The sequence below is a fragment of the Malus domestica genome, chromosome 16, assembly GCF_042453785.1.
Source record: "Malus domestica chromosome 16, GDT2T_hap1".
In the NCBI taxonomy this organism is placed as follows: domain Eukaryota; kingdom Viridiplantae; phylum Streptophyta; class Magnoliopsida; order Rosales; family Rosaceae; genus Malus; species Malus domestica.
The window spans coordinates 32,502,018-32,526,255 of NC_091676.1; the positions used below are offsets into that span (position 1 = coordinate 32,502,018).

Here is a 24,238-nt window from a genome sequence, read left to right on the forward strand (position 1 = left end):
CAACACAAAAGGTGAATAGTATTTTTGGTGTCACCAAGCTTCAACAAAAATATTTGGACAGAAATGGCACCAAGACTAAAAAACTTGAAAGGCATCGCAAAATAATGCGTCAAATAAGGTAGGGGTATTTTTGTCATTTTAACAGTATTTTTTAAATAATTAATTTTTTTGTGCTGTGTTTGTTTTTTAATTAGTACCTCACAATAGGCTAGCAATAATGTGATTCAATTTCTCTATTTTTAAACACGTTCAAAACATCTTAAGAGGTGTGTAATGCTGGTTATAAAAAGGGTCTTTGGTATGCGGATAATAATGTGATTAAATTAGTTGTCAAATGATTTTTTTTTTTTTAACAAACGATATTATCTACACTAAAAGGGAGGGGGTGGGCTTAGCCTTACAATAGGCTAGCAATAATGTGATTCAATTAGTTGTTTATTAAATATTATTTTCTCTATTCTTAATGTAAATTCTATAGAGACCGATTTTATTATATGGATTCAACAGCTTTAATTGGTTTATGAGGGGTTTCTTCTAGTATAATCTAAGATTATTCATTTGCTTCAAATATTTGACTTTTCTTTTGTCAATTTACACATATAAATACATTTAAAACGTGTAGGTCACACATAGCACTCCATGATTCAAAAAATGTCATCTACACGCGCCTGAGCACGTGCATGAAGGCTAGTATGTTAGAAAATATGTGAACAAGTATGTTAATTTTGTCTGTTCAAATAGTTTTATTGTACTATTATATAATAGAACAATCTGTTGGAACCCTATTGGACACTAAACTTATCTCATTTAGGTTTTGTGTTTAATGGAAACTGAGAACAATTAGAGTTAATAGGTGAATAAACTTCTTCCTTTAAAGTAGGACATTAAGGGTTAAACATGTTGGTGAGTGGATATCCCATGTTGGAGCACTATAGACGTGTGTTTTGAACAAACCGTTTTCCTTGATAGGAAGAACTTGTTATGGTTGCACGTTTATAAAAAGGATAGGTCCCTGCTCAAGAGGAACACATTCATATATCAGAAAATCTAGCCCTATTTTAGAAGAACATCAGGTCCTCCTTGAGTAGAAGATTTCCTTTTCTTTCCCTGCGATCAATGGCTTCACAAGGTCAGAACTAAAATCACAGTACTTGATGAATGTTCGTAATCTATGTTTGCGGCTATATTAAATTCCAACATTTGGTATCAGAGCATATAATAGCTCTTCATAGATTCTTTGATGCTTTTAAGGAAGTTTGCTTAATTGATTTATTCATCTTTTCGCGTTTTACTAATGATTTGGTTTCTTAAGTATCACAAGTACAGGAATGGATCTTGCGCTAAGATAATTTAAGTTCCAACCTTAACATCATTGAAGGATACATGCGGATAAAACCATTTAAAACAAATATTTGTAAAGCTAGTTGGATTTGTAAGTCATGACATGATAATGTACTACTCCAAAGAGAAGAGGGTTAACTAGTTGGATTTGTGAATCAGTACATAGGTTTTTAATGAATGTTTGAGCCAACTATTTTCTTATCCAAAGATTTGAAATATGTGTTGTAACTTAAGTATTTGTTAGAAGGGCTATGTAATTAGGATTCATATGGTTTTATGTGCATAAAACTGCAGTAATGTATCTTGCCCAAAGGTGTTGCATATACTGTGATAGTTGTAACATTGTCAACAATGTTGTTTAACTTTTATTTGGTTTGACAGTGAATGCAAATGCCCCGAGCTTTTCCTCCATTGAACCACTTAATGGAGGGAATTTCAAAAGGTGGAGACAGGATGTAAGGATCGTGCTTGGCTTGATGGACTATGACCTTGCACTGAGGGAGGATTAACTACCTGCTATGACAGCGAACAGCACTGCAGAGCAAAGGTTGAAGTCTGAGAAATGGGAGAAGTCAAACCGAATGGCTCTCATGGTCATGAAAAGGTCCATCATTGACTTCTCAAAAGTTTGATGGCAAAACAAGTGTCAGGGAGCATATACTAAAAATGGTGGAGGTTGCAACCAAGCTCAAGGATCTAGAGGTGCCAATTGATGATTCCTTTGTTGTTCACATGGCTTTCTCATCCCTTCCTGAGTCATTTGAACAACTTAAGGTGTCATACAATACTCAAAAGGAGAAATGGAGTCTCGATGAGATGATTTCTATCTGTGCACAAGAGGAGAGCAGGCAAGGGTGCGGTGGTGAATCTTGTTGACTACAATGCAAGTAAGAATCCTATGGTGAATGCTGGTAAGCAGACTAAGCTTTTTAAAACCTCCACTACTACTACCAATGTTGCTTCTTCCTCTACAGGACCTCAAAACCTTAGGCCAAATTTGGAGAATGTGAAATGCTTTTTTTGCAAACAATATGGACATTTGAAAAGGGACTACGAGAAATGTAAAAAATGGGCAGTGAAGAAAGGAAAAGGTACAAAGATTTTCAATGTTTTTGTTTGTTTTCAAACTTTACTTGTTGAAGCCCCTCCAAATACTTGGTGATTTGACACTGGTTGTTCGGTGCATATTACCAATTCCTTGCAGGGATTTTCAAGAAAAATGTCAACAAGTAATGAAGTCTTTGAAGTGCATGTGGGCAATGGGAATAAAGTGCCTGTGGAAGCAACCTCAAGTTGTCGTCAGGCTTTATTTTAGAACTTTTAGATGTACTTTATGTTCCTACTTTAACTAGGTCTTTAATTTTTTTCTTCAAGACTTGTAAAAGACGGTTTTGCTTTCGTTGGTGATGATGAAAGCATAAGGATCTTTATGAAAAATAATTTGAGTCAATTGCTGGGCGTTTGCCTTTTAGATAACGATTTATGGAAATTAGATTGTGTTGTCATGAATGATTTAAGTTGTTACACTTTAGACTCTTTTGTTCGAATGAAAAGGCCCTTATCAAATGATCTTTCTTCCATGCTTTGGCATAGAAGGTTAGGTCATATTTCAAAGAAAACACTGCAGCATTTGGTGCATGAAAATATTTTGCCAGCCTTGGATTTTAACGACTTGCATGAGTGTGGATTATTACAAGGAAAATTTAACTAAAACAAAAAAAAGGGATGTAACAAGAAGTAAAAAACTGTTATAAATAATTCATTCAGATGTTTGTGGTCCTTTTCTAGTTAAAACAATCTATGGAAGTATTTATTTTGTGACTTTTATTGATGATTTTTCAAGGTATGGAAGTGTCTCTCTAATTTCAGAAAAATCACAAGTCCCAAATTGTTTTAAAATTTTTAAAACAGAAGTAGAGAACCAATTAAACACTACAATTAAGGTTTTGAGATCGGATAGAGGAGGAGAATACTTTGGCAGGTTCACCGAGGTTGGGCAACAAAAGGAACCGCTAGCTATGTATACTTTGGCAGGTTCACCGAGGTTGGGCAACAAAAGGAACCGCTAGCTATGTATCTAGAAGAATGTGGCATCCAAGCTCAGTACACCACACTTGGGACGCCTGATCAAAACAGTGTGGCAGATAGGAGGAATAAGACATTGATAGAGATGACAAGAAGCATGATGAGCAGATCGGTTCTTCCTCAGTTTCTTTGGGGAGGAGCATTAAAGATGGAAAACTATATAGTGAATCGTGTCCCTAGCAAATCAGTGAGCAAGACACCTTTTGAACTTTGGACTTCGAGGAAACTAGTATGGGGTTGTAGGGCAGAAGCAAGAATATATAATCCACATGAAAAGAAACTTGATTCAAGAACAGTGAGTTGTCACTTTATTGGCTTTCCTGAGAGGTCTAAAGGATACAAGTTTTACGTTCCACACTTGCAGACTAGGGTTTTTGAGACTAACAATGCAAAGTTCATCGAGGAAGAAGTGAATGGTGATGAAAATGCAAGCAATTTTGTTTTTCAGGATCTTGGGAATCCCATTGATGTGTCGAGCAATAATGATGAAGAGAGTCAAAGCCTTGGAGAAACTATAGTTTTTTCAAACTTGTTTCTCATGGCCATCATATGAAAATAATGCTGCAGAGGGTCATCAAATAAATGAACCACAACAAGATGGACCAATAGTTGAACATAATGCTGATAAGTTGCAAACTACCTTGGAAGCACCAAGAAGAGCCTCACAAAGAATTCACAGATCAACGATTCCAGAAGATTATATCACTTACTTTTGTGAAGTTGAGCATGATGAAGGTATAATGACTGATCCAGAAACTTACATGCATGCAATTAAAAGTGAAAACTCTTTATCATGGCAGGGAGCAATGGAAGAGGAGATAAGGTCTATGCATTCTAATCATGTGTGGACCCTCGTAAAGAAGACATAATCTATAATACCCATTGGATGCAAATGGGTGTACAAAACTAAGAGAGATTCGAAAGGGAAGGTTCAAAGGTTCAAAGTGAGATTGGTGGCTAAAGGCTTCACTCAAAGGGAAGGGGTAGACTATAATGAAACATTTTCTCCTGTGTCGTCCAAGGATTCCCTACGGATAATCTTAGCACTTGTGGCACACTTTGACTTGGAACTACACCAAATGGACATCAAAACAGCGTTTTTAAATGGTGAATTGGAAGAGGAAATTTATATGAACCAACCTCCTGGTTTCATTGAAGAGGGCAAAGAACATCTAGTTTGCAGATTGAGCAAGTCTATATATGGTCTGAAACAAGCATCGAGGTAATGGTTTATGAAATTTGATGAAAAGGTAACTTATATTGGCTTCGCTAAGAATAAGGTTGATGATTGCATTTATTTTAAAAGCACTGGTTCCAAGTTCATTTTCCTTATACTTTATGTTGACAATATACTTCTTGCAAGCAATGATTTGAACCTATTGCTTGAAACCAAGTTGTTGTTGTCAAATACCTTCGATATGAAAGACTTGGGGGAGGCCTCTTTTGTATTCGGCATAGAGATTAAAAGAGACGGGTCAAGAAACTCGTTGGGGATTTCGCAAAGGTCATACATTGAGAAAATATTAAAACGTTTCAACATGGAAGGATGTTCAGGAGGAGAAGTCCCGGTGAGCAAAGGTGACAAATTGAACAAGGAGCAATGTCCTAAGAATGACTTGGAGAGGAAAACCATGTTGAACAAACCCTATGCTTCATTGGTGGGGAGCTTGATGGATGCTCAGGTTTGTACTAGACCTGACTTAGCTTACTCAATTAGTGTACTTGGGAGGTATCAATCAAATCCTGGAGAACAACATTGGGTGGCAGCTAAGAATGTAACGAGATATTTGCAAAGAACAAAATCATACATGCTTGTGTATAGAAATAGTGAAAATCTAGAGGTGGTAGGGTACTCTGATTCGGATTTTGCAGGCTGCACAGATGATAGAAGGTCCACAAATGGTTATTTGTTCTTCATGGCTGGATGAGCAATCTCGTGGAGAAGTGCAAAACAGAAGACACTTGCAACATCGACCATGCAAGCTGAATATAGTGGACATTATTTCAAGACCAATTGTTATACACTGCGACAACAAAGCTACTGTATTCATCTCTAAGAACAACAAGCAATCTTCTGTAAATAGACTGATGGACATCAAATATCGATCTGTTAGTGAGGATGTCAAAAGTGGTTTGCTGGTAATTAAGCATATTAACACTGGTTCGATGATAACAGATCCCCTAACCAATGGTTATTTGTTCTTCATGGCTGGATGAGCAATCTCGTGGAGAAGTGCAAAACAGAAGACACTTGCAACATCGACCATGCAAGCTGAATATAGTGGACATTATTTCAAGACCAATTGTTATACACTGCGACAACAAAGCTACTGTATTCATCTCTAAGAACAACAAGCAATCTTCTGTAAATAGACTGATGGACATCAAATATCGATCTGTTAGTGAGGATGTCAAAAGTGGTTTGCTGGTAATTAAGCATATTAACACTGGTTCGATGATAACAGATCCCCTAACCAAACCATTACCAGTTGCAGTGTTCAAGCAGCACGTTGCAAAAATGGGGGTACTAGAGTCTTTTGATTCTGTGACTGTGGGAGTAAAACTTAGTCTTGTCTTATTTGCTTGGTAGTTGTTTATTGCAATAGATGAATTCTAAATTTATTTCATGTACTGCTTTTGATTTGAGCTAGTAATCATTAATGAGACTTGGCTGAAAAGCTATGATCATATAAATGATATTTTTGCAATGAAGCTCGATTGTTTTTAAAAGCTTTTCAAGTGGCTATTTGATCCTACTTTTCAGCATGTAGAAAAGTTGAAGTTGGTTTGTTGTTAACTAAGGCAACGCTAAGGTAATGGGGAATCTAGTGGGAGCATACAGTAAAGCTCTCTTATAGCTAACATGTTTAAGCATCATACGTGAATAATTACATGTTATGGTGATTTCAGAGTGGCTGCACCATTTTGTGCAAACTTTTCTGAAGTTCTATGACTTGAGTCATTCATGGTGGATGTGTTTATTTATTTATTAACTCATGTGATCAATAAAGAATTGTTGTTAGTAGAAACATTGCTCAAAACAAAGACGATGAGTTTAGGTCCAAGTGGAAGAATGTTGGAACCCTATTGGACTCTAAACTTATCTCATTCAGGTTTTGTGTTTAGTGGAAACTGACAACAATTAGAGTTAATAGGTGAATAAACTTCTTCCTTTAAAGTTGGACATTAAGTGTTAAACATGTTGGTGAGTGGATATCCCACATTGGAGCACTATAGACGTGTGTTTTGAACAAACCGTTTTCCTTGATAGGAGGAAACTGTTATGGTTGCACGTTTATAAAAAGGATAAGTCCCTGCTCAAGAGGAGCACGTTCATATATCAGAAAATCTAGCCCTATTCTAGAAGAACATCAAGTCCTCCGTGAGTAGAAGATTTCTTTTTCTTTCCCTGTGATCAATGGCTTCACAAGGTTAGAACTAAAATCACAGTACTTGATGCATATTCGTAATCTATGTTTGCAGCTATATTAAATTCCAACACAATCCTTACATCTTGATGAAAATAAACAAACAAAAACTCAAAGAGTAATATGATTTGGATACACAAATTAACACATTTGTTGACATTCTCTAATACAGGTGCAGTGCACATATAGTGGTAAGACTGATCTCTATTGAAGAGTGCGTCACTAAGTGTGTTTTTAATTTTTCCTGATCAAACTATTCTACAACGTACTTTGTACAAGATAACAACATACTAAAGATGCTGCAGCTGGCTAACTAGTTATTTTTTTATAATTATATGCAGCTCTGAGGAGACAAATTCCAGAACAATAAAAGAGCACCGCGGTTATTCATCGTCTTGATTAGCTTCTTATTTTATTTATGTTTCAATCAAGAGATGTTCCTATGGGATTTGGATACTCTCCTGAGCTAATGGAGAGGATCCTCCTGACCAAGTGTTATGGACCGTTGGATTTTCATCCAACGGCTATAATTATATTAACTTTAAAAGGACCCACCTGTTTGTAGCCATTGGATAAAAATCCAACGTCTATAACACTTGGTCAGGAGGATCCTCTCCATTAGCTCGGGAGAGGATCCAAATCCGTTCCTATGGGTCGTAAAGCAAGATGTAAACGTAGAGTAGGTAAACCTCGTGTGTTGCAAATCTTTTACCTTTCGGGCAGAAAACAAATAAGAAAAAAGAGGAAAGTTTTTTGCTTGCTTCAAAATTCATATGTTAGTGTATTCAAATACACAATAAGGTCATCAATGCATTATGGCGCAGAATGTTGGACGGTCAAATATCAACGTGTACAAAGTGAGTGTGAGATGAAAATGCTTCATTGAATGTGTGAGTACACAAAAAACGATAGGATTAAGAATGAGGATATCTGAGGTAAAGTAGGAGCAGCTGAAATTGAAGATAAGATGAGAGAAAATCGATTAAGGTGGTTTAGACATGTGAAATAAAGACCTACATGCGCTTTGGTTAGAAGATATGATTACGAGACAGAAGCTCAGCGGCAAAGGGGTACACAAACATAAAATCACGTTGTCTTGAAACTTCAAGCATATAACATATTTGGGTGGACTAAATTGCGATTCTATGACACTGAATTCTACATTTTCTTCCGCATGCACTTGAACTTCCTTTAAATTCTCAATCGAGTACACCTAATTTCCAAGATTTCTGTGTGAACAGTACAAAATTCTGGCTTCAATTTTCACCTAATTTCCAACAAGATTTCTATGTGAACGGTACAAAATTCCTACTTCAATTTTCTCATCCAAACACATTGATTTTGTAACTTTTAGGTACTCTCATATTGCCTAAAAATTGAATGTGAAATCATGATCCTCACCAGAATACCAGACAATAAAGTAAGGTGGAGCATCGCTCAGGTTAGAAACCATGTAGATGCACTCATTTGGAAAGTAACAATTCGGGGAAATGGCTTGGAACGATAACGAAAAATTACACATCTCTGCATTTACATTTGACATCAAATATACATCACAGTATCTTCATAGGAGACAATATACATGATGAGCTTTTTATTTTAATCCGCACACAATTAGCTTTAAATTGGGAGCAGCCTCTCTATAAATGGGGGTAAGGCTAGCCGACATTCACCTCTCCCAGACACTGCGTAAAGCGGGAGCCTTGTGCACTGAGTACGACCTTACACAATTAGCTTTAAAATTGATAAATAACGTAGCAGTCGTATCCATTGCTGAATCATCTATTGGAAAAAAATCGAACTTACACACAACTTAGAGAAGGAAGCAATCTATCATATGGAAAACCACATCCGCACCATCAGAATTGAACCAATAACTCTTCACCTGTATGCATGAGGAAGTAGATAGACGTAAGAAAAAGAAAGCGCAAAACACAACACGCTTCGCTATGAACTTGTTACTACTACTTACTAGTACAGTTCGTTGGGAACTTCACATGTATAAAAAGGCTTAAAATCTATGAACTAACTTCAACTCAGTAGCATTCTGCCTATAGACTATCTCTGAGTTAAAATGCCGTCCTTCAATATTTGGTATAAAACAAAATTATGGGTCTACCACGAAAAGGAAGTGTTTGGACCTCTGAAAAATTTATAAGTTTAAAAAATGAGCTCACAACAAAGCATTTTATGTGTTTGTATATTCCACTAATAAAATCATACAAAGTGTAGAAAAGCCATAGGAACAGAGCCAACCAAAACTTGCCTGAATGGTATTATGAGCAATATATCGTTGTGTGCTTTTCTTAAAGCTAACATCCACGCGTTCCCAAGGTATCTGAGTAAGACCTCTAATCATCTCCTCTACACGCAGGAAGGGACAAATGCAATTTCAAACTGAAAGTAAAATTTGAATATATGAAATCGTAAAAAACAGTATTCTGTCATGAAGTCTAACCATCCCCGCCCAACCCTCATCTCCATCTGGGAGAAAGCCCAGGTCCTGAGTTTTTTCAATAGTAAAGACCAACCCAGCAGAGAAAGTTTGACAAACCTTCCAAGTCTATGTTAAAGTCTTGAGCACTTGACGATGCTTTAATATGAATATGATCAGAAGTTTCTCGCTTGATATATACAATATGTGGATATCTCTCATCGGTTACAAGGAGGTTGGACTGCAAATAGAATTGAACAAAAAAAAAGAAAAAAGAAAAAAGATCGAAGTGTGTTCGGAACCTTAACAGATAGGTACACCCTGAACAGGCATGCAAGACATGAAGTGAAGAGTAAACAAGCAAAACCTACCTTTGGAAGTTCATATTGACGCCGGATTGATGATGTTCTCCACCCAACCATATCTTGAAAATAAGTGAACATAAAACAAGATTTCCTCTGGTTCCAAAATGAAAATACACAAATATACCATAGATCCAAATTTTAATAGCAAATTAAACAGGAAAAAGGATACAATCATAATTTGCATTAGCATATGCCACACGACATTTAAATGCACGTAATGCTGATCTGTACAGGCAAGGAAAAGATTATATTACCATCTACAAAATGATTATAATTCAAATCTTTCATGAAATCGAGGAGTATTATGGACATACTAATACTAACATGAATTTTAGGTCATCACAGTCATTAACCATTCGAACAAGAAGAGGAGGTCTGCCATCATCATCGTCTGTTAGGAAGAGATGCTTCCCAGATCTCCCAGCAATAAAGTGTGCAGTTTGAGAAGCTCTTCTCTCGAGAAAAGGAAGACCACAGAGAAATGGGAGCTGCGAAAACAAAGTTAACAAATCAGATTCATGTTCACAGGACTCACATATTTTCTGCGAAGATTCTCTAATGTAGAATGGAAGTAACAAAAACATTAGGAATTCTTAAATTCGCAGCTACTTTTCATCACTACATACTCTATTACTCATCATTTGTGTGCGTAAATTGCTCAATTTTGTTTATCCATAGAAAATATAAAGAAAATAAACATATCCTACCTGTTTATTTCCCCATGAACCAAGATGTGGTGTTGCGACCGTTATAAAGTTCATTGCTTCCAGTCCAGCAATTGTACCATGGTGAGGTTGGTCAATGGATTGTGTCAAATTATTTGTATGCCCATCAATTACCCAATTACCATTTTGACACGACGGTTCTGATTTTGGAAAAGGTGCATACAGCCTTCCGATGGCATACCTTGCAACCAACCCACCTAAGGAATGAGCCACAAAGGATATTTTCCACACCTCAGACCTCTTTCTGATGACAGCTAATACCTGCATTCCTTTTAACTCTGTAATTTATGATTTGCCCATAGTTTCAAATAAATAACATTATAAAATTAAGATTTACCTTTGCAGTTTTCTTATACATTGTGAGTACCATAAGCGTTATTATGATTAAAAAAAAAATGCCCACGTTAGTATCATAAACCAAGGCATGCTATGTTAAAATATGCGGATTAATATTCTATTACCAAATACCTCTTCAGCTAGCCTCTCACCCATCAAGTCAACACCATCAAATGTCAATCTTGAAGAGCTACATTCACTACCTGCTGGAAAAATTCCACGTCAGAAACAATCATGTATTCTGGAAATAATATGATTCCTCAAGTAAATTTGCAGCAAACAAGGAGGAGCATGCATATTTGCAAGTTTGATCACTAATAGATATCAGATACAGAAGAGACTTGGAAAGGGGTTTTTTAAACATCTTTTATACTAAAGTCCATATAGGATTGTAGCATATGAAGCCAAATTCAAACTTGACCCTCCCCAACAACAACAACAACAACAAAGCCTTTTCCCACTAAGTGGGGTCGGCTATATGAATCCTAGAACGCCATTGCGCTCGGTTTTGTGTCATGTCCTCTGTTAGATCCAAGTACTCAAGTCTTTTCTTAGGGTCTCTTCCAAAGTTTTCCTAGGTCTTCCTCTACCCCTTCGGCCCTGAACCTCTGTCCCGTAGTCACATTTTCGAACCGGAGCGTCAGTAGGCATTCTTTGCACATGTCCAAACCACCGGAACCGATTTTCTCTCATAATTCCGTCAATTTTGGCTATTCCTACTTTACCTCGGATATCCTCATTCCCGATCTTATCCTTTCTCGTGTGCCCATACATCCCACGAAGCATCCTCATCTCCGCTACACCCATTTTGTGTACGTGTTGATGCTTCACCGCCCAACATTCTGTGCCATACAACATCGCTGGCCTTATTGCCGTCCTATAAAATTTTCCCTTGAGCTTCAGTGGCCTACGACGGTCACACAACACGCCGGATGCACTCTTACACTTCATCCATCCAGCTTGTATTCTATGGTTGAGATCTCGATCTAATTCTCCGTTCTCTTGCAAGATAGATCCTAGGTAGCGAAAACGGTTACTTTTTGTGATCTTCGCTAGATTGCTCCGGTCATTAGTGTGGATAAGTATATAGATGGATAGAGATAGGAAAGCAAACACAAGATGTACGTGGTTCACCCAGATTGTCTACGTCCACGGAATAGAGGAGTTCTCATTAATTGTGAAGGGTTTACACAAGTACATAGGTTCAAGCTCTCCTTTAGTGAGTACAAGTGAATGATTTAGTACAAATGACATTAGGAAATATTGTGGGAGAATGATCTCGTAACCACGAAACTTCTAAGTACCGGAGTGTGGTATCGTCTTGACTTGCCTTATCTGTCTCATAGGTAGATGTGGCATCTTCTCTGGAAGTACTCTTCCTCCATCCAGGGGTGGTATCTGTAACTGGTGGAGATGCACAAGGTAATGTATCAATTTCACTTGAAGCTTACTTGTACTTTCAGGCTTGGTCAAGCGCGATACAAACCATGTAGTAGGAGTCCCCCAAGTCGCCGAGCTAGGGAATCTGCTGAAAGAGGTGACAGACAAGGTAAGCAATCAGAGCTCCGGCTGATTGTTCACATTCTCCCTATCTTGCAGGCAGCATGAAGGATAAAGAGAAGAAAAATGAGAAGAGATGATATGGGATACTTTTGCTTTTGAAGAAGTAACTTTCCACAGGCTTATTCTTGAACTGGGCTGGAGGGTTTTCTGGTTTCCTCCAGAGTATAAGGCCGACTGAAGAATTTGAGGGTCAAAACAAGTCCATCAAATCTAGAGTACGTTCGACCCTGCTGATATGGGATACTTTTGCTTTTGACAGAGTAGTAGATGTATCGGCACGTGTGCTGTTACGCTTGTCTCCACATGCTTCCTTGTATCCTTCTCACTTGCCCTATCTGTTCCTCAGGCAGATGCGGTATCTTCCCTGGAAGCATAAGATGTTGAAGATGAGTACTCGAGAGCAATGCCAGGTAAGTAATCAGGTAAGGGGTTCCAGGCAGTCAGTTCCTGGCTGGAAGCTTGATTCCAAGTGCTGACTGATTGCTCTCTTTCTTCTTGTCTTGCAGGTAAGAACAAGGTCAAAGGAAAAGACAGGGAAAAAGCATGATATGGGATACTCTTGCTTTTAACCCTGATGATATGAGATATTCTTGCTCTAGTATAGCTTGTTTACAGAGGTATTATCGGGGGGAAAGAAAGCTGAATATTTCGAAAGGCTTCGTTGGGAGTGCCCTCTTAGATAAGAGGAAGGGTTGAGCATTTTTGCAGGTCTGCCTGTCCGTTGGGGATGGAGGTCGACATATATAGGAGTCTCCCTAACATCAAGTAATAATGCTATTCCTTTACCCTGCTTGGTCATAGCACGGTAGTGGGAGCTGCCAACTTCACATGTTTTAACTCTGTCAGAGCACTTTGAAAAAGTGGTCTATGGTATCTGGAAAGCTGATGTTGCGTGTGAAGATTACAGACAAGCTTTATCCAAGGAGATCCAACTCTTGAAGTTGGGAAAGTGGTGCCTCTTCGGTTTTCGAACAAGCAATCCTGTCGGGGATTTGGCTCTCGAGATTCGGAGAACGATGCCTCTTCGATTTTTGAGAAAGCAATCCTGCTGGGGGTCTGGCTCTCGAGATTCGGGAAGCGGTGTCTCTTCGATTTTTGAGAAAGTAATCATGTTGGGAGTCTGGCTCTCGAGATTCGGAGGACGATGCCTCTTCGATTTTGGAGCAAGCAATCTTGTTGGGAGTGTTTTCTCGAATGTGAGTAAAGGTTGGGCATGTTTGCTAGTCTACCTTGGCACGAAGCACAGAGGTTGACACACAGGGACTTTCCAATTATCCAGCAGTGGTACTGTTCCTTAACCCTCTCTTCGATTTTTGAGAAAGTAATCATGTTGGGAGTCTGGCTCTCGAGATTCGGAGGGCGGTGCCTCTTCGATTTTGGAGCAAGCAATCTTGTTGGGAGTGTTTTCTCGAATGTGAGTAAAGGTTGGGCATGTTTGCTAGTCTACCTTGCCACGAAGCACAGAGGTTGACACACAGGGACTTTCCAATTATCCAGCAGTGGTACTGTTCCTTTACCCTCTCTTCGATTTTTGAGAAAGTAATCATGTTGGGAGTCTAGCTCTCGAGATTCGGAGGGCGGTGCCTCTTCGATTTTGGAGCAAGCAATCTTGTTGGGAGTGTTTTCTCGAATGTGAGTAAAGGTTGGGCATGTTTGCTAGTCTACCTTGCCACGAAGCACAGAGGTTGACACACCGGGACTTTCCAATTATCTAGCAGTGGTACTGTTCCTTTACCCTTGTGGGTAATAATATGGTAGCTAGACCTTCAAAATTTATGTGTCTAAACTTTGTTAGTGTTGTTTCTTTGCTATTCTTTTACCCTTCTTGGTCAGAGCGATGTAGTGGGAGCTGCAAGCTTCACGTGTCTCAACTTTGTCAGAGAACTTTGGCAAAGTTATCTGTGGTACCCATGAGCTACTGTTGTGTGTGGGAAGTGGGTGATTGAACAGTACGATTCATGTGCTTTCTACTTCGCCAGAAATCTTCGACAGAATGCCCATAATTTCCGCAAAGCTGAGTGTGCGTGTGACAGGTGCTGACAAGGCTGGAAAAGTAGGTGCCTCTTCGATTTCTGAGATCAGCCCTCGTGGTCTCTGAGCAGCCCAGCTTTTGAGAAAGCAAGCCTCTTCGATTTCTGAGATCGGCCTTCATGGTCTTTGAGCAGCCCAGCTTTTGAAAAAGCAAACGCCTCTTCGATTTCTGAGATCGACCCTCGTGGTCTCTGAGCAGCCCAGCTTTTGAGAAAGCAAACGTCTCTTCGATTTCTGAGCAGGCGCCTCTTCGATTTCTGAAGCTTCGTCGAGTGCAGATTTTTATAAGGGCTGACATTATGTTCCAAAGCACACTTGAATATCCACCAGTAGAAGCTCCATTCTTGCACTTCAACACCTTTGAAAATGTCTGGCCCCTCCGATCGTCGTTTTGACTTGAACCTTGTTGAAGAGGATGCCCCGCCTTCTCCAGACAACATATGGCGCCCATCCTTCGTCTCCCCTACTGGTCCTCTTACCGTTGGGGATTCCGTGATGAAGAATGATATGACCGCTGCGGTAGTGGCCAGGAACCTTCTCACTCCCAAAGATAACAGACTACTTTCCAAACAGTCTGATGAGTTGGCTGTTAAGGATTCTCTGGCTCTCAGTGTTCAGTGTGCAGGTTCTGTGTCTAATATGGCCCAACGCCTATTTGCTCGAACCCGCCAAGTTGAATCATTGGCGGCTGAAGTGATGAGTCTCAAACAGGAGATTAGAGGGCTCAAGCATGAGAATAAACAGTTGCACCGGCTCGCACATGACTATGCTACAAACATGAAGAGGAAGCTTGACCAGATGAAGGAATCTGATGGTCAGGTTTTACTTGATCATCAGAGATTTGTGGGTTTGTTCCAAAGGCATTTATTGCCTTCGTCTTCTGGGGCTGTACCGCGTAATGAAGCTCCAAATGATCAACCTCTGATGCCTCCTCCTTCTAGGGTTCTGTCCAGTACTGAGGTTCCGAATGATCCCCCTCCGGTGCCTTCTCTTTCTGGGGCTCTACCGACTGCTGAGACTTCTGCTAAGTAACCTTTGTGAAGGCTCCCTCTTGTTTGTTTATTTTGACTCAAGTATATGTACATATTTGTAACTTATCGGGGATATCAATAAATAAGCTTTCCTTCATTTCAACGTATTGTATTAAATACACCAAAGCCTTCTTCGCTAAGTTCTTTGAATTTTCTTTTGTTGAAGCTTGTATGTTGAAGCTTTGTGAGTGGAGCATGTAGGTTGATGTAGTGTTCCCTTAATTTCCCGAGTGAGGAAAACTTCTCGGTTGGAGACTTGGAAAATCCAAGTCACTGAGTGGGATCGGCTATATGAATCTTAGAACGCCATTGTGTTCTGTCCTGTGTCATGTCCTCCGTTAGATCCAAGTACTCTAAGTCTTTTCTTAGGGTCTCTTCCAAAGTTTTCCTAGGTCTTCCTCTACCCCTTCGGCCCTGAACCTCTGTCCCATAGTCGCATCTTCTAATCGGAGCGTCAGTAGGCCTTCTTTGCACATGTCCAAACCACCGTAACCGATTTTCTCTCATCTTTCCTTCAATTTCAGCTACTCCTACTTTACCCCGGATATCCTCATTCCTAATCTTATCCTTTCTCGTGTGCCCACACATCCAACGAAGCATCCTCATCTCCGCTACACCCATTTTGTGTACGTGTTGATGCTTCACCGCCCAACATTCTGTGTCATACAGCATCGCCGGCCTTATTGCCGTCCTATAAAATTTTCCCTTGAGCTTCAGTGGCATACGACGGTCACACAACACGCCGGATGCACTCTTCCACTTCATCCATCCAGCTTGTATTCTATGGTTGAGATCTCCATCTAATTCTCCGTTCTTTTGCAAGATAGATCCTAGGTAACGAAAACGGTCGCTCTTTGGTATTTCTTGATCTCCGATCCTCACCCCTAACTCGTTTTGGCCTCCATTTGCACTGAACTTGCACTCCATATATTCTGTCTTTGATCGGCTTAGGCGAAGACCTTTAGATTCCAACACTTCTCTCCAAAGGTTAAGCTTTGCATTTACCCCTTCCTGAGTTTCATCTATCAACACTATATCGTCTGCGAAAAGCATACACCAAGGAATATCATCTTGAATATGTCCTGTTAACTCATCCATTACCAACGCAAAAAGGTAAGGACTTAAGGATGAGCCTTGATGTAATCCTACAGTTATGGGAAAGCTTTCGGTTTGTCCTTCATGAGTTCTTACGGCAGTCTTTGCTCCTTCATACATATCCTGTATAGCTTGGATATATGCTACTCGTACTCCTTTCTTCTCTAAAATCCTCCAAAGAATGTCTCTTGGGATCCTATCATACGCTTTTTCCAAATCTATAAAGACCATGTGTAAATCATTTTTCCCATCTCTATATCTTTCCATCAATCTTCGTAAGAGATAGATTGCCTCCATGGTTGAGCGCCCTGGCATGAACCCGAATTGATTGTCCGAAACCCGTGTCTCTTGCCTCAATCTATGCTCAATGACTCTCTCCCAGAGCTTCATTGTATGACTCATTAGCTTAATACCCCTATAGTTCATGCAATTTTGTACATCGCCCTTATTCTTGTAGATAGGCACCAAAGTGCTCGTTCGCCACTCATTTGGCATCTTATTCGTTTTCAAAATCCTATTGAAAAGGTCAGTGAGCCATGTTATACCTGTCTCTCCCAAAACTTTCCACACTTCGATTGGTATATCGTCTGAGCCTACTGCTTTTCTATGCTTCATCTTCTTCAAAGCTACAACCACTTCTTCCTTCCGGATTCTACGATAAAAAGAGTAGTTTCTACACTCTTCTGAGTTACTTAACTCCCCTAAAGAAGCACTCCTTTCATGTCCTTCATTGAAAAGATTATGAAAATAACCTTTCCATCTGTCTTTAACCGCGTTCTCTGTAGCAAGAACCTTTCCATCCTCATCCTTGATGCACCTCACTTGGTTTAGGTCCCTTGTCTTCTTTTCCCTTGCTCTAGCTAGTTTATAGATATCCAACTCTCCTTCTTTGGTATCTAGTCGCTTATACATATCGTCATAAGCCGCTAACTTAGCTTCTCTCACAGCTTTCTTCGCCTCTTGCAAACTTGACCCTCCCCAATTACATAAATGTTTACAAATTGAAAAGACACTAAGATACTTAGGTACTTAGTGAATAAGACCCTTCAGTGCACATGTAAGAAGAAATCATAAGCGAAAAGAAGCACTAACGGTGCACAATTACTTTATCAGGAAGCTTTTTCACAAACTGATCAGCAGCGTATCTCCAGTCTGAAGCACTGAAATCATGGAAAAAGAATTTCACATGAAATGCAAGAAATAAAAAAAAAAAGGTTTACAAAATGGCAAAAAGAAAAAATTAGTCAGGGAAGGACAAAAATAAGAATTTAGGCCTTGTTTGGTTTCTAGGATTGCATTGGAATACATAACTCATTATATTCAAGGTATATTGAAGATAGAGGCAATTGATTTTTCATTTTGAGGGGATTAGACATGAAGAAAAATTATCCCTTCTAATCTTACCATTTGGTGGGGATTGGAATAGAGAAGTTTCCTTAATAAGTGATCCACCTACCTTCAAGTTGGACACAATTCTATCATTTCTTCCTTCAACATACCTTCAATATTTTGGGTTATCCAATCCAATCAAGTCCTAGACACCAAGCGAGGCCCTAAAATGAGAATATCTTCAATTAAATAGAGGGTGATATTTGAAGAGAAGTCTGTCAAAAGCTCAAACATAGGAAGAAGAAATAATTGAAATCACAGAATGGCAGACAAGGTAGAGGGTACAAAAGTGATTTAAGGGATGAGATTCAACTCTTGTTCATCTGTACATCCTCTTTAAGGGTAGGTTTTGAGCACTACACGTTTTATGTAGTCTTTGTTTTTACACAAGGCTGCACATAAGTTAAAGAAATGAGATTCCCAAAAGAGGCAATCAGACTTTAGGGGTGTAAATGAGCTAAATCAAGCCATACATTAGGGTGCTTAGGGTTTAGGCTTGGCTTGACTTAAGTATTCTGAAGTCAAGCTTGAATCAAGCTTGGCTAAAATATTTCTTTCCGAAGTTGAGCTTGATTTGGTTTGTATCTGGGACGGGGGGCCAATCTTGAGCTCATCCTGGCTTGGTGTGAACACGAGAAAGTGAGTCTTACAAGTCAAGCTCAAATGAACCATCCAGCACTCAAGCTGAAGTCAAGTGATCTCGAAGTGATGAAACTTGAGCTGCTCATACAAAAGTTGAGCCTGATTTTTAACAAGCTCAATATTTTGTGTATATCTCTTCTATGCGTCCAAGCACAATATGAATCCAAGTGTCTCTAGCCTAGTCAATAACCTACCTAAATCATCTTGTCGTTAGACTTACTTCACTCCCATCCAATCCAATGTAAGCACTGGCCTGCATTCCAAAACCCCATTTTCTCCCTATCTCCACAAACCCACTTCCCTAGTGAAATGGCAGTTCAATATTATCATAAAATCACATTATAATTTAACTATGTTTTTACACATTATCAAGTATATTGAAAAAATAAGAAAGACCCACAAACTAAAATTGGGAAGATGATGTACCTGCCGATGATCCCATTGACCATAATGACAAGATGTTCCGGGGCGGCGCTGCCCTTGGGGTTGGCGGCAAAGACATCTTCCCCGCCGCTGTCGATCTCCACCTTAATCCCCTGGTGAAGGGGGTCCCGGAAGCATCCTCCGGCTACAAATCGGCGGAGCAAGTCCATCCGAGTCCGAGTGATCCACAGCCCACGGTTGGAGGAGCTAAAGCCCAGGTGGTTGCTGGAGCACAGCGCCTCGAAACAGCGATGCTTTCGCGTCGGGGTGGCGGCACGGAGGACGGGGATTGCGGAATAGAGCGGAGAATTGGCCGCGATCATGTGTTTTGAGAGAGAGAGATTTGGGGTTCGAAAAAGTGTTGGGGTAACGTATGATGAGCAGTGCAAGAATCCTAAATTGCAAATAACAAACATCTATCAGAGTTAATAAGATGAACAGAAGAAAGTCAGAATAGAACCATCTTGTACTAACTGTGATCTTCTAACCAAAAAATATATTTTTACTCTGAAAAAGTCACTCATGTGATATTCACTTATAACACATTTTTATCATTTTGATTAAAACTCAAAATTTTTAAACCATTTTCATAGTTTTCTTTTCTATTATAATATTATTGGACCATGTTCCCAAACTGAATAAGTCTCCTATTAGTGATGGAGCTAGTTTTCTTTATAGAACTCGAATTTACCATATGAGCATGGACGTTCTTTTATATATACACAAACTATAACCAACTCTCACCGCTGTACTAACCATTGTATCCGCGTTCAAAATATAAATACCGTTAACCATATTACCATTTTTTTATGACATAATGCTAAAGAGACTAAATTTTATGATGAGAACTAAAGAAAATTTGCCTTAGTGCATTTCATCTACAATTTTAATTGAAAACAAATTATATGTAAAGTGGACCTTAATTTTGTTATGCGGCACTAATACCACATGTAGAACATATTTTGAAAGCATAAAAATAGCAAGACACTAGGATCAAGAATATGAAGCGAGTCAACATAAATAAGAGATGAAACTTATCTGTAGAGTATCGAGAAAGGTTGGCATTGGAGACCTCTTGATTGTCTTCTACCAAGGTTCTAAAAATTGTTAGGTGCTAGTCGGGCAATGGGCAGGGGTCTAGAGTGTGACAACATGTCCCTACTTTTACAATTTTTATTAATTTTAAATGAGTGAATTGACGAAAATGCCCTAGAGGCGAGGGTATTGACTTTCGTTGACTAGCTTATAGTGAGACTTACAAAATGTTCTTTTAGCATATCCCTGCAGTACTCGACAATACGAACGCGTAGGGGCAAGCAGAATCAAAACCGTATTTACGATATGGATTTTAAGGAACTATAAATCCAAAAAGTACTTTTGTAAAGATTACTATTTATTATTTTATATATTTCCATTAATTATTATGTTATTATTTTAAAATTATTTTGTGGGAAATGAGGGAAGGGAGAGTAATGGATGGAGGAAAAAAGGGAGAAAGCAGAGGGGGCTACTGCCCAATTAGAGGGGAAAAAGGAAGGGGGTTGGCCAAATCGGGAGAGGGGAAAGAAAGGAGGGTGACCAATGGAGAAAGAAGAAAGGAAAGGAAGGGAGAGGGAAGAGAAGCACGGTATCATGGATCCTTTACCGGCTCTTTGCGACCTGACCCGCGAAACTGTGGAACCTAATGCATTCCGACAGTTCCTCCAGGCAAAATTCGGTGATTTAAGCTAAGCCACCACCTGGGAATCACTCCATGACCTTTCCTCTACCCATTCCACCCCAAATTTGATGAAATTTGGCCTTGAAATTGTGAAACCCGCACGGTGGGTGCAACGGGGTTTGTGACAGCTATCCACCAATCCTGAAGCTAACTCCGTCAACCACTACCACCAATAGACTCCCCTCAACCTCAGGAGCAAAGCCCAAGCAGTGGAGGAGGCGTCAGAACTAGTCTGGAGGTCAAATTAAGGACACCAAAATTCTAGGGTTTCGGCGGATTCGAGGCAATTCCGAGCACTTCATGGCCAAATTGGACTTGGCCACATGTATGAAACTTGCTCCCTTTGTTGAGATCTTCATTTCTGTAAAATTTGAGAATTTTTTGAAATAGTTGAATTTTTTGACTAGTTGGGGCTGTCGACCGCTGCGTGGGCAGAGATACCACTTGACCTCCCTAGGCTAAAATGGGTGCCCCGATTCCATATTAGACATCCGATTGATAAAATTCTGTTGTTTAGTTATATTTCCATTAAGGGCTGGCACTTGGTTATCATATGATTCTGTTGGATCGTCACCAAACTTTAATATGTTATAGTACGTAATATTTGAAGACAATAAGAACTTATGGATTGGGAATCCGACATACGGATCTTCCCGAATTAGATTTCTAAGTTTGTAAAATCAAATGTTGGCCGCCACTTAATTGTAACATTGTCGAAGATCCGATCGTTGAATCGTTCCGAAACTTTAGGATGTTGTTCTAGAAGCTTATTGAAACTCTTAGGAAGTTACGAATTGAAAAACCGAGGTGCTGATCTTCCCGATCAAGTTATGTAGGGTTATGGACCCTATCGTCGACCTTTGACCGACGGTTGACTTTTGGTCAATGGATTACAAATAATTCTAGAATGTCGTTGGCGATGTATTTTATGTAAGTTACGTGTTCTATCAATACAAATTCTGAGATGTGATTTGATATTTGTTCTAGGCGACGATCGTTCATGACACCGCGATATTTGTGTTACGGAGTTGTAGCGCGGACTTTAGGTGATTGGGTCGTTTCTTTTATATAGTATATACATATTTGTTAGTTTCCATTTATACATTGAAAGAGAATTTACAACATATGCCTAGCTTAGACTAATGCTTATAAGAATTAGTGAAATAACGAAAAATTACGAAGTGATCATACCTACGACTATGAATGATATTATGTTGATTGGAACTATCGAACCACTATGGCATGACTATATTTATGTTTTATGCTCATCATTTGCTGCACCGGTGTTAGTGCTTGCCCAGGGTCAGGGCCAATCTTTCACGTGTATGTTCACATCCTCACCGCACACTTGCCTTGGATCCAAGTAGGTGCCAGTCCTTTTGTACAAGTTGCAATAGGCAACTCCGACTCGCATGTGACCGTGAATAGCGCCAGTCTTCACGTGATTGTAGCAGTATAGTGTATATCATTATTACACCCAGTCCTGTTCATGTCAAAATATCTCTGCTTGAACTCGTGTGTCAGCATGTGTTGATGAGCACTTGGTTTGATATGTTTGCTTATGCAAAAAGTATATGATTACTGATGTCATGCACTTATATATGAACTATTGTGTTGTATTGATATCTTGATATTTTGCAGGCTACGGTGAGTATTTCCATACTATATGTAGTACGTATATCTTGGAAACTATACAAGTTTTACGGCAATGGGTTATAACGTTTTCAAAGGTTTTTATTAAAACTTTATTTTCAGGTCCACTCACCCTTGTTTTTCGCCCCTTCAGGTTTTAGTAGCTTAGCTTTCTTATTGATGAGGATTCTTGGCAAATCTTGGTGTAGATGATTACCTTCGATGATATAATTTTCACCCTATCTTATTGTACTATACTGTACTTATGCTCTGACATCATGTGTGAAATGAGTTCATTCCCGGTCACAGCATACTCTTATATTTAGGCACTTTTAGGTTTAAATTTATTCACATATTCCACCACACTACATTTTATGGTTTCATCACCTTCTAGATGTCAGCCAGCACAACTCGATTAGGAGTCCAAGTGGACATTCCGGGTTAGGGTGTGTCATGGTGCCTAGGCGGTTAGGCAGGGTTTAGGCGGGCGCCTAGGCGGCCTAGGCGGATTTGCACCTAAAAAAAACTATACTTGTATGGATAATAAGTGTCTATTTACACCTAAAAAAAACTATACTTGTATGGATAATAAAAGAATGATAAAATGCAAAAATAGAAGTAGAAGAATACACAAATTATATATATTCAAAAAGTTCAATATTTAAAAAACAGTAAACATATAATCATAATGAGGAGGATTTGGATGATAGACTAAATTCTTCTTGTTCATGAATGATGATCCTTGCATTGGATTGGACATAAACTAAATTATTTAACCTTGTTGTAACTAGTTTATTATTTCTTTTCTTTGTATGTATCCCCTCAAAAGTGCTCCAATTCGTTTCACTATTGGATGAACTTGTAGTAAATCCATCATTTGCAAATTAGGTACACCATTTCCATAAGTATATCACCATGAAACCAAAAGAGAAAAAAAGCACACAATTAATAAAAAATATAAAAAAATATAAAAAAACCGCCTAGGACCGCCTAGGTGCCGCCTAGCTCTCCACCTAGAAGCCGCCTAGCGCTAGCTCTAGACCGATTTTTCGAAACGATTTGCCCAAAATCGGGCCAGGCCTTCACCGCCTAGCGCCTAAGTGTTGCCTAGGCCAATTTTTAGAACACTATCTTCTACTCTCTACAATCTAAAATGGTCTTGATAGTGAATATCACTTAGCATTGGGATATGGCGTGTATTGTGAAAACATGGACAATCCTTATATAGTTGCTAGGATATCTCTCAATCAAATCTATCATTAAATGAAGAATCAGAATCATATAATTTATGTCCTATCTTAATAAGTCTTACCAAATAGGGATTACGTAATTGGTTAATAAGAGTTTAGACTCAATTATTTTAACCATATTGGGGCTGCAAGATCACTAAATACTAAGTCACTTATATAATATGTTACTCGAGAATCAAGTGATTTGATTGATAAGTCATTGGTACTCACAATATTTTTTTTACATTGCAAGCTCCAATGATGCTTCTAAACATAAGGCTTCATTATCTCTATTAATTAATGAAACCCTCTTTGTTAACCAAAAGAAGGTGAAAATACAACTTAGTCTTCTATCACATAAAAAAGATGATGGGCAATAATGTAATTTCACAGGTCCAAACTTTACTATTTTTTTATTGAAGCTTCACTTACAAGTGATGTTAAAATATCTCTAATATTTAAAATTAAAAAAAAAACCAAAAAAAAATAAAAAATCTCCCACTCCCCCCACGTTCTCTCTCTCTCTCTCTCTCTCTCTCTCTCTCTCTCTCTCTCCTTCTCATTTTCTAAAAAAATGTGTTCATACGCACAAAGTGTGTAGGCAAATGCGAGTTTGTATTATAGGATTTGCATGACTTGGATAAGTTACTCGATTAAATGAATGTTGAATGAAAATATAGTATATTTTGTCCAAATGAAAGCAGAAGATGAAGAAATCATGAAATAAACTTATCCTTCCTAATACGCTAATCCCCACAAAAAAAAAAAA

At 38.9% G+C, this 24,238-nt stretch overlaps 1 protein-coding gene across 12 annotated transcripts; it reads right to left on the bottom strand.

Moving 5' to 3' along the window:
• Positions 1-8,358: 8,358 nt before the first annotated feature.
• Positions 8,359-19,342, bottom strand: LOC103417254 (uncharacterized). Of its 12 annotated transcripts, none has more exons than XR_011577320.1 (12): positions 18,892-19,342; positions 17,527-17,594; positions 10,847-10,917; positions 10,716-10,727; positions 10,361-10,639; positions 9,978-10,141; positions 9,823-9,878; positions 9,660-9,712; positions 9,313-9,529; positions 9,121-9,218; positions 8,661-8,739; positions 8,359-8,564 (listed from the first exon to the last, which is right to left on the bottom strand). XR_011577320.1 is itself a non-coding variant. In XM_029096092.2 (12 exons), the coding sequence occupies exons 1-11, from the start codon at positions 19,302-19,304 to the stop codon at positions 8,668-8,670; spliced, it is 1,407 nt and encodes a 468-aa protein (XP_028951925.1). In that variant the 5' UTR covers positions 19,305-19,342; the 3' UTR covers positions 8,359-8,564; positions 8,661-8,667. The 12 variants fall into 12 exon arrangements, 5 of the variants coding, with proteins under 5 accessions (XP_028951925.1, XP_028951924.1, XP_070671765.1 ...); XR_011577324.1 differs by having other exon boundaries at positions 9,121-9,251; positions 9,409-9,529; positions 18,892-19,341; XM_029096092.2 differs by having other exon boundaries at positions 9,409-9,529.
• Positions 19,343-24,238: the final 4,896 nt, after the last annotated feature.

What these genes read in the sequence shown, in the direction of transcription:
- LOC103417254 (XM_029096092.2), bottom strand. Translation starts at nt 19,304, where the DNA reads ATGTTTGTTATTTGCAATTTAGGATTCTTGCACTGCTCATCATACGTT. An exon ending in GTTCATGGGGAAATAAACAG is followed by an intron (nt 10,142 to 10,360) that starts GTAGGATATGTT and finishes TTGTTTTCGCAG; the next exon opens with CTCCCATTTCTCTGTGGTCT. An exon ending in CTTTAACATAGACTTGGAAG is followed by an intron (nt 9,219 to 9,408) that starts GTTTGTCAAACT and finishes TCCTGCGTGTAG; the next exon opens with AGGAGATGATTAGAGGTCTT.